The following is an 8,692-nucleotide window of genomic DNA, read 5'->3' on the forward strand; positions in this document are numbered from 1 at the left end:
TCACTTCTGATTTTCAGCACCTCTGATCTAATTTGTTCTGTCTTTCTTTTTAACCTCATCAGAGCTGCTGCGATTGCAGAGAGAAGTAAGTGGATTGTATTTAACGTAGCTTTGTGTTTGTCACCTTTTGTCTTTATGATCCATAGTGTTAACCTGATTTTAGCATTTGGTGTATTGTATTTTTTGGGGGAATTGCACCTTCTAGTTATTGTTATCTTGGACTTTATATTTACACTATTCCCACTTTGTATTGCAACTACTGCACAGCAGTTTCCCTCATCAAGAAGACCTGTCCTTCAGATATTGTTTCGATGCTGAATAATGGAGTTTGCAATGCTGCAGCTTGGATTATGTAACTAAAATACAGATCCTATGACTCTTATCTTTTCCCTTAATACTTTAAGAGTCCTGTAAAATAAATGTTTAGATTCCACTGATTATGTTTAAAGCAATAAATGACCCAGACTGTATATTAATATAAATATTCACATATATTTAATGTAAAGCAGTAAAGTTGTTTACTTAAGATTATTATATGAATAAAACATATTTATTGTAATTATTGAAGTCAACATTGTTTCTTTCAGGTCGTGCTCGAGTGGCAGGAGGCCTGCCTGATGTGGTCACTATACAGGAGGGCAAGGTAAACTGCTGTAGCTGATATTATGAGGCCAGTAAGGGAGCCTGTTTTCACAAGTGTGACAAAAAGAAGTGCCATTATAATGAGAAACCTTCTCAAAATAATGACTTAGCATCTGGAAATTATGATTTAATATCTCAAAATAACTACTTAAGATCTCCCCTTAATGTCTTAGAATCTTAAAATAATGATTAACTTTTGCAAAATAATGTAGCATCTCAAAAAAATGACTTGCTATCTCAAAATAGTGACTTTGTATCTCAACATAACAATATAATAACCCAAAATAGTGACTTAAGATCTCACCATAATGACTGAGTATCTCAAAATAATAAGAAACTTTATTAAAATAATGACATAAGGGGTGCCCAGTAGCTCAGTAGTTGGGGCAAGCATCCCATTTAAAAAGGCACTGTCCTTGCTGCAGTGGCTGGAGATTTGATTTCAGTCTGCGGCCATTGCTGCATGAGAGTAAGTCATTAGTTTAAGATACTCACTCTTAGTTTTGAGAAAGTTTCTTGATGACTTACAGGTTTTTTTTTCCCATCACACTGGTGGAAATGTGCTTCCAGAGGCCAGTGTCTTGCAGCACAATGAGAGTGATAGAGAGAATGACTCTATGTTTCTGAACACAATTGTTATGACTGTATAATATTGTGTGTGTGTGTTGCGCGTTATCCTCTCACCAGACCCTCAATCTCACCTGCAACATTTCGGGCGACCCTGTGCCAGAGGTCACCTGGCTGAAGAATGACAGGGAGATCACATCTGATGACCACTGCATCCTCAAGTTTGCGTCAGGCAAGTTTGCCAGTTTCACCATCATCGGCGTGAACACGTCGGACTCTGGCAAGTACAGCATCCTGGTGAAGAACAAGTACGGCACAGAGAGCGGGGACTTCACCGTAAGTGTCTTCATCCCTGATGAGGCGGGCAGCAAGCATAAATAAAAGCGGTCCAAATCTTGTCGTAAATATGTACAAATGAAAAACACTGGAAACAGATGAAGGAAAGAAACAGGCTTGAGGATGTGTTCGATGTTTTTGTGTAGAATATTAAAATTAACTCTAGAGGTGCTGAATCTGAAATGTCAACAACAAGTTCACAGAGAAATCCAGAGTGAAGAGTTGTGACTTCAAATCCTAAAAAACATGTATTATTTGGTCCAATAACAACAAACCTAACATCATGTCCACTCAGAAAATGTCATTGGTGCAGTTTTAGTTTTTGTTTGTGTAAAGCTGTGGCATGCAGAGAGGCAGATGTGTTTGATTTAGAAGAGAAATGAAACATTACTTGAGAAAAGAAGGCTAAAGATAATACATAAGACATACTGTGTTGATAGGATGCAGAGAGTCATAGAAAGGAAATCAAGTTAGTGTGCAAAGTCTATTAAAAAGCCAAATGTTTTTACATGTTTTATCCCATTTGTTACAAATTATGCATGGAGCAATTTATTTTTAGTTCATGTTAACATAATATAGAAAGCATTTTGCAAGGACATGAAACATGCTTAAAATACAGAGAGTCATGATTTAAAGTTTTTGCAAAGTCATTGTTGCATAGAGGAAGTCTTCATGTTGGTGCATTCAAGTGCTAGTGGGAATCTAGAACATCACAGTTTTAGGATTTCAAGCTTTCTGTTTTCAGTAATGGTGGCAGATTTACTGGCGAAATTGTGAGTCACTTTTAAATACCGGATCCTATATGTCAGACACAGGTGGACAAAAGCAGGATCCTCATTTCTACATTTTAATAGCTGTAGCAAGTTAGCTAACTGAGCTAGCATTAGCTTGAGGATGTACCCAGCTGGCCAGTGGCCACCAACGCTGTAAGACGCTGATATTTGGTTGGATTTAGGATGTGATGCCAAAATTCAATGTCAGGACAACGAGTGATTCCAATGTTAATTTGATGTAGAGTATACTGACGACAGATGATGTGATATTTTGTTGGTTTTAAGTTATAAAAGTAAACAAAATCCAGCATCTTCCAGTCATCTCTTGCTGATGTCATCTTGACGTACAATAACGACATTTAGTTGTAAGGTATGGAGAACAAAACCCAACATCTGCTAAACATTCTAATGTTAATGTCCACACAACAGGAAATTGTAACGTTGACAGATATTTCAATTATGCTCAACACGATTTTGATTCCAATCAAAATTTAACATCGTCTTCCTGATGTTGAATTGATGTCCGGTGCCAGCTGGGATATTTACACTCTCTCTTCCCCAAATCCAACAATGAGTTGGACAGAGCTGCTGATGTTAATGAAATAGTTTATGAAATAGTACGTAGTGGATTTGCTAGGCATGAGCAGGAGACCCCAAAATCTGGTGATAATGCTCCTTCGGTTTGAGAGTAGAAATAAAAGTATGCTAAATTTGTTACAAATGGGTTGAAACATGCACTGTGTCATTTCATTAGATTTTACATTTAGTCTTGTTTTATTATTATTCACAGTCATTTGAATGTTGTTACCGTGACATCACTTCCATTGTCTCCCTGTCTGTAGTGAACACACGTTTGCCCACTGTCAGTGTTAGTCATGTGATCCACTGTTGTTACGAGATCCCCGTCACTGTCCATCATTCATGATTATGGTGCCTCCTGTATTGCGATGTTACCAACGCCACTGTTATGAAAACTGTCAGATCACTGTTTACGTATAGTGGTTATTGCATCACTTCCCCTGTTTCTTGATGAGACTAATAAAAACAAGCATGTACTTCCCCACTTCCTCTTCCTCCTCTTCCTCTTTGAGTTGCCTCACGTTGGTTTGAACCCTGCACCCTTCACTCTTCACTCTCTGGTTTCAGTCGACTCTTCCCTTTTCCACTCCCAGCCACTGTAGACTCGGACTGCTCCGAAGATCCACCACAAGCATGGAGACCACCCCTCTCTCTCCTGTAAACATCGTGGGCTTGATTTATGATGATGCTCTAGGGAAAATATACACAACAAAATAACCTTTAGATGAGCACAGACTGAGCACAGAAAATCAAGCTCACCCGAATGTTATCGAGAGAAAACTAATGTTTCCCCTTGTTGTCTGGTCACCATCCAATGGTGCTATCACACATAGCATTATATCCAAGGTTATAAATGGTCATCTACATCAGTTTTATCACATGAGTTTGAAAGTCACTTTGCACAACCAGCAAATAGTCCAGTTTTTGTACAGATTAAACAAACAAGATAATGTATTGATTAGTGAGCTTTAGAGGTGCTGGTAAGAAGATTTCTATATCATTAGACAGAGCCAGGTGAGCTGTTTCCCCCTGTTTACAGTCTTTATGCTAAGCTAAGCTTCTCCTGCCATCTCTTGACTGAAATTTCATATTGAAGATACATGAAAGCTATCAATCTTCTTATCTAACGCTCAACAACAAAGCTTAAAATATCTAATCATTTTTCGAACAGGGCAGAACAACTGCGTATCTGTCAAATCCTAATGGCTGTCTTTATGGCCAGAATAGAATGAACAGAATAGATGAAAAAATATTGACAAAGGTCATTGTTCCAAAGCAAGCTAAAGTCACCTAATGATAGCCTACAAATATATATATATATATATATATATATATATATATATATATATATACATATGAACAGTATGCTCAGGTGTGCAGCCAGACATTGTAAACATTTGGAGCTCCCCTGGGAGAGATTTTTTTTCCCACTTATAGCAGCTATATGCACTATTTTTCAAGCCATTTGTCAATGCATAAAAATGTGAACATCATTTGAGAAAAAAAATGCTGTTGCCAAGGAAAAAAAATCATCCCGTAGAGCCTACATCCTATTTTGCAGATCTATCTTGTCCAACTGTCTGAAACCAGTCCAGTGTGTAGGATTTAGGGGACATATTGGCAGAAATGGATATAATATCCTCCTGAGACCCTGTGTCCTCATATGAGGACATCACATTTTGGATTTACTTGACCATATACTTCATTCTACTTAACTTAGACCTGTTGTCCTCATTCGTGGACACTTTTTTGTGCCATCTAGTGGCAGCAAGAGCACAATACACTAATCCATGTAAAAACAAGATGGCAGCCATCTCTGCCAAGTCAGTCTGCAGCTGATACGGACACAAAAGTGGACAAAGTACAAAACCTGATCACATTTTATGGTTGAAACCTGTTTATTTATGATTGATAATGTTTGTAGTTTGATATGGCAACAAATTTGACCATTTTTAGCAACAGTAACAAGCTGAGAAACTGTTAATTAGGAAGTGCTCGTTTGAGGACATCTGGACTTTATAATCGTTGACAAATCTTAGTTTTTTATACTTATCAAGTCCCGCCAATCACTGGGAGCTGGGAGAAATTAAAAATGTATACCAAAAAAAAGTTGTGGTCTTAGGAGGATATATAAGTATGTTTTCTTTAGCGTATAATCGCCTGAAAATAATCATTGAGTTTTTGTAAACTTAGAATGAGCCATTTATGTCTACATAGGTAGCAGGTCCCCATCTACAGAAATCAACACGTTGCATCACCATGTCTCTACAGTAGCCCAGAACGGACAAATTCATGTTTTCACTGTCAGCCACTGTAGTTTGCAGCCCCTCTGTGATGAGACCGTCAGAAAAACACTGATTGTTTTTATAACATGAAACTGCTTTATGCAGTGTTTCTACCCGTTTAGGGTGTGTGTTTGTTTTGGAGAGAAAAAGACCTCTACAGATAATTCGGCTCACGGTAAAAATCCCCTGAACAGCCGCCCAGTAGCTCACCAGGTAGAGCAGGCATACCATGTACAAAGGCTATGTCCTTGCCGCAGTGGCCACACATTTGATTTTGGCCTGTGCTGCATGCCGTCCCCTGTCTCTCTCTCCCCCTTCATGCTTAAACTGTCCTATCTAATGAAGGCAAAAGCATAAAATCTTAAATAAAATTTTAAAAAACTCCTGAATGTCTGCATCAGAAATGAGGTGAGCACACATTACATTATCAGAGATAAAAATTAGCACACATTAGCAGGTGCTGGGCTAACGGCATGAACACTACTGAGAGAAGTTTCAGCAGGTTGCAGTCTCAAATCCTCACCACTAGATGCCACTAAATCCCCTTAAATATCACACACTGCTCCTTTAAAAGCCGTTGAATAATCTGATTAAAAGACATTTATACTTAATATGGAGCAATATCCCTCAGTTTCAGATAGAAATCATTTGAAAAATATTGCATATGATGCAATGCAAAAAAAAGGGGTTTTAAAATGTGTAATATCAGGTGAATACAGATTTGGATAGAGTGATTATATTATGAAAATCATCAGTGATATTTCTGACCTCACTGAACGTCCCAGGTAAGTAGAGGACACCATTCTTTGGCTGCTGATGGTTAATTCTGGTTAGAGTAGGTCTTTTTATACATGGCCATGTCTGACCTCAGTTTTTCTCCTCCCAGCTGGAGATCGTAGAGGGAACACCTGACCTGGGGGTGACTTCATACTGGACTGATGCAGAGGGAAACGTGGTGTTTGGCCCAAACACCCCAGAGGAAAAGATGAAAACCCCCGTCACTGGGACTGGGAACAAATCACAGTGCCGAAAGAGTGAGAGGGCTGAAATCACATCTGTGATATCTGAAACATTACAGACTGTGTAATTGTGTGTACTAATGATCATTCTCTTACAGAATCCGTATCTAAGACTCTTCCCATGGAGAAGGTTGAAGATGAGGAGAAGGCTGCAGTCAAACCCAAAGCTTCACATTCAGAACAAACAAAAGAAGCAAAAGAAGAAGTTGTTGACCAGACTTTGACTGCTGACCAATCAGATGCCCCCGAGTGGCCTGCGGACACAGTGGAGGAGCCTGGACCAGGAGCTGAAACAGCCACAAACACTGAGTTAATGTAGTGGAGATTCATATTGATTATACTCACATATACGTACATTAGCTACAAGTTTGATGTGGGCTTTTGAGCCTTATATGATTGATGTGTTTCCAGATATTGTAACTTGGACGTTGCATTTGTTCCTACTAAATATTAATGATAATAATAGCTCATCTACTCATATATTTCAATTTAAAGACCACAGTTTTCACAGTTTGCCTGCATTTGATTTGATATTTTGTTGTATTTTTCATCATATTTGCTTGAATAAAAGATCTGTTGACATTTTGGTTTAAATGGTTGCACTTCTTTGTTTATAGTGCCACGAGATTTCTGGATATTCAGAGTGACACAGACTCTCGAGGCTTACAGAGACACTCGATAGTTGGAGGGAAGAACAAAGCAAACATGAGACATTCTTGGGGTGAAACAGGGCAGAATTAATTTAAATCAACATGTGTAAAGGTTGACGAGGTCCAGTGAAGACAATAATGCGGCGAGGGGAACTGGCCACAGCTCCTTACATAAAACATTTTAATATTTGTCCAACAGTTTCATCATTTTTGAAATTTATCTTAATCTCTCACTGACTGAGTTATTGTTGAGTTTACAAAAAAGCTAAGAACAGTAATACTGCTAACTGGCACATTTTAGGGACACAGCAGGCAAAAGCATCCACAATAGCATACGGATTTAAAAGGCCTAACTTTACTGACAGATCAACTAAATGCAAAGCAGTTTTTTTTGCAGTATATTTCGAAAATATAAAAAAATATGCAGTAAACTCTTATGTAACAATCTAGGAAATCCCTGTGTAAACATCCCGTCATAGTCTGACTCAGCAGGTGTTTAATGGGGAACTGAAACCTTCTGCTTCCTCTCCAGAATTAATGGCTGGTTCACTTCATTAGTTTCTCTTTACTTTCATTAATAAGACAGCTGGCGGCACACTGCCCTTCATCGGCTGAGGATTCAGGTCCAGTCTAACCTGTGTAGCCAAATATCTGCCCTGCTGACCCGTCCTGGAGCAAATCTCTGAAAATCCCAAACCACCTGCAGGGAAGCTGCTCTGAAGCTGATTGTGACCTTTGACCTCCAAATGGAGAGTGTGGAAATGTAATGTCCTTACTCTGCAGCCCAGACGCCAGAGGAAAATGTTGGCATTGCCGTCTCTGCAAACACATTTCATACATATCACATTGTTTCTAAAGTGACGTAGGTCTGACGGCATCTATATAAGATGAGTTTCTCACCAGAGGAAGAGGAGAAAGATGCTGGATGGTGTGACCACTAGGCAAAATGTGCCTTTTCTGCACCAGTTTGATGTAAATGTCTTGTCATGTTCATGTGCACTGCATCTCCCCCAACACCTCTGCAAATGTTACATCTCTGTGGTTTGCAGAAACGTACATTATGCCAACATTTATTCTGGGAACCAGACTGCACACTGTGATCAATAAAGTAAATCACACTGATTTGCTGTAACTCACTTCAGCATAGAATCAATGGGTAAAATTGAACTGCACCACATTTAATCAGATCTTATCAGTTATGAAAGCTATTTAAAATGTTTATTGTCATGTGCTCAGCATTTACAGAGATTGCAGTCATTGGCAGTGACAATCTTAGATGTCAGGCCCGCTCCAACAATGCTCATTATAAATTATATCATTAAATATGTATAACAAGAATATTAAAAAAAAAGAGAATCTAAGACATAAAATAGTGCAGAATTGAGTACATAGGGATAAAATATGACATACATAATTCTAATATAAAAAAAATATTTAGGGTAGGAATGTTACTGTAAATAAATAATTTTAGTACGACATATATTCTTGCATAATCATGGTAGAATAAAAACAAATGTTTTACACTGAACAATCTGGTTGTGCTTTTAAGGAGACTTTAAGGAGAGATGTTTTTGTTCTGGTGAACCAAGTCATTTTGTTGAGTCACCATTTAAATGCAGTGACTGTCCCCCAGTAGATGATCTGATTAGATTTGGGAGCTTCTTAATCAGTGACGTAAGGTGGGTTACGACAGGCCCTAGTGCATGCTGTCATGCAAATACTGTCTCGTCACATGATCAGAGACCAACAATCATCATTGCATATCTATATTGGACAATGCCAAAGAAAATGAAAAATTATCAATTTAACAATTTTAATAGTTGATTTACAGTTGTAGAATA

The 8,692-nt window shown here is 38.3% G+C and overlaps 1 protein-coding gene across 3 annotated transcripts in view; it reads left to right on the forward strand.

The window, feature by feature from the left end:
* Window positions 1–3,381, forward strand: part of myom1b (myomesin 1b) — a 42,140-nt gene extending 38,759 nt beyond the window's left edge. For all 3 annotated transcript variants that reach the window (XM_049564839.1, XM_049564837.1, XM_049564838.1), the window contains 3 exons: window positions 63–85; window positions 588–643; window positions 1,330–3,381. In XM_049564839.1, coding sequence (XP_049420796.1) covers window positions 63–85; window positions 588–643; window positions 1,330–1,590 — 340 coding nt within the window. In that variant the 3' untranslated portion in view covers window positions 1,591–3,381. The remainder of the gene's footprint in view (window positions 1–62; window positions 86–587; window positions 644–1,329) is intronic.
* Window positions 3,382–8,692: the final 5,311 nt, after the last annotated feature.

Source organism: Epinephelus fuscoguttatus, linkage group LG21 (genome assembly GCF_011397635.1).
Source record: "Epinephelus fuscoguttatus linkage group LG21, E.fuscoguttatus.final_Chr_v1".
NCBI lineage: Eukaryota > Metazoa > Chordata > Actinopteri > Perciformes > Serranidae > Epinephelus > Epinephelus fuscoguttatus.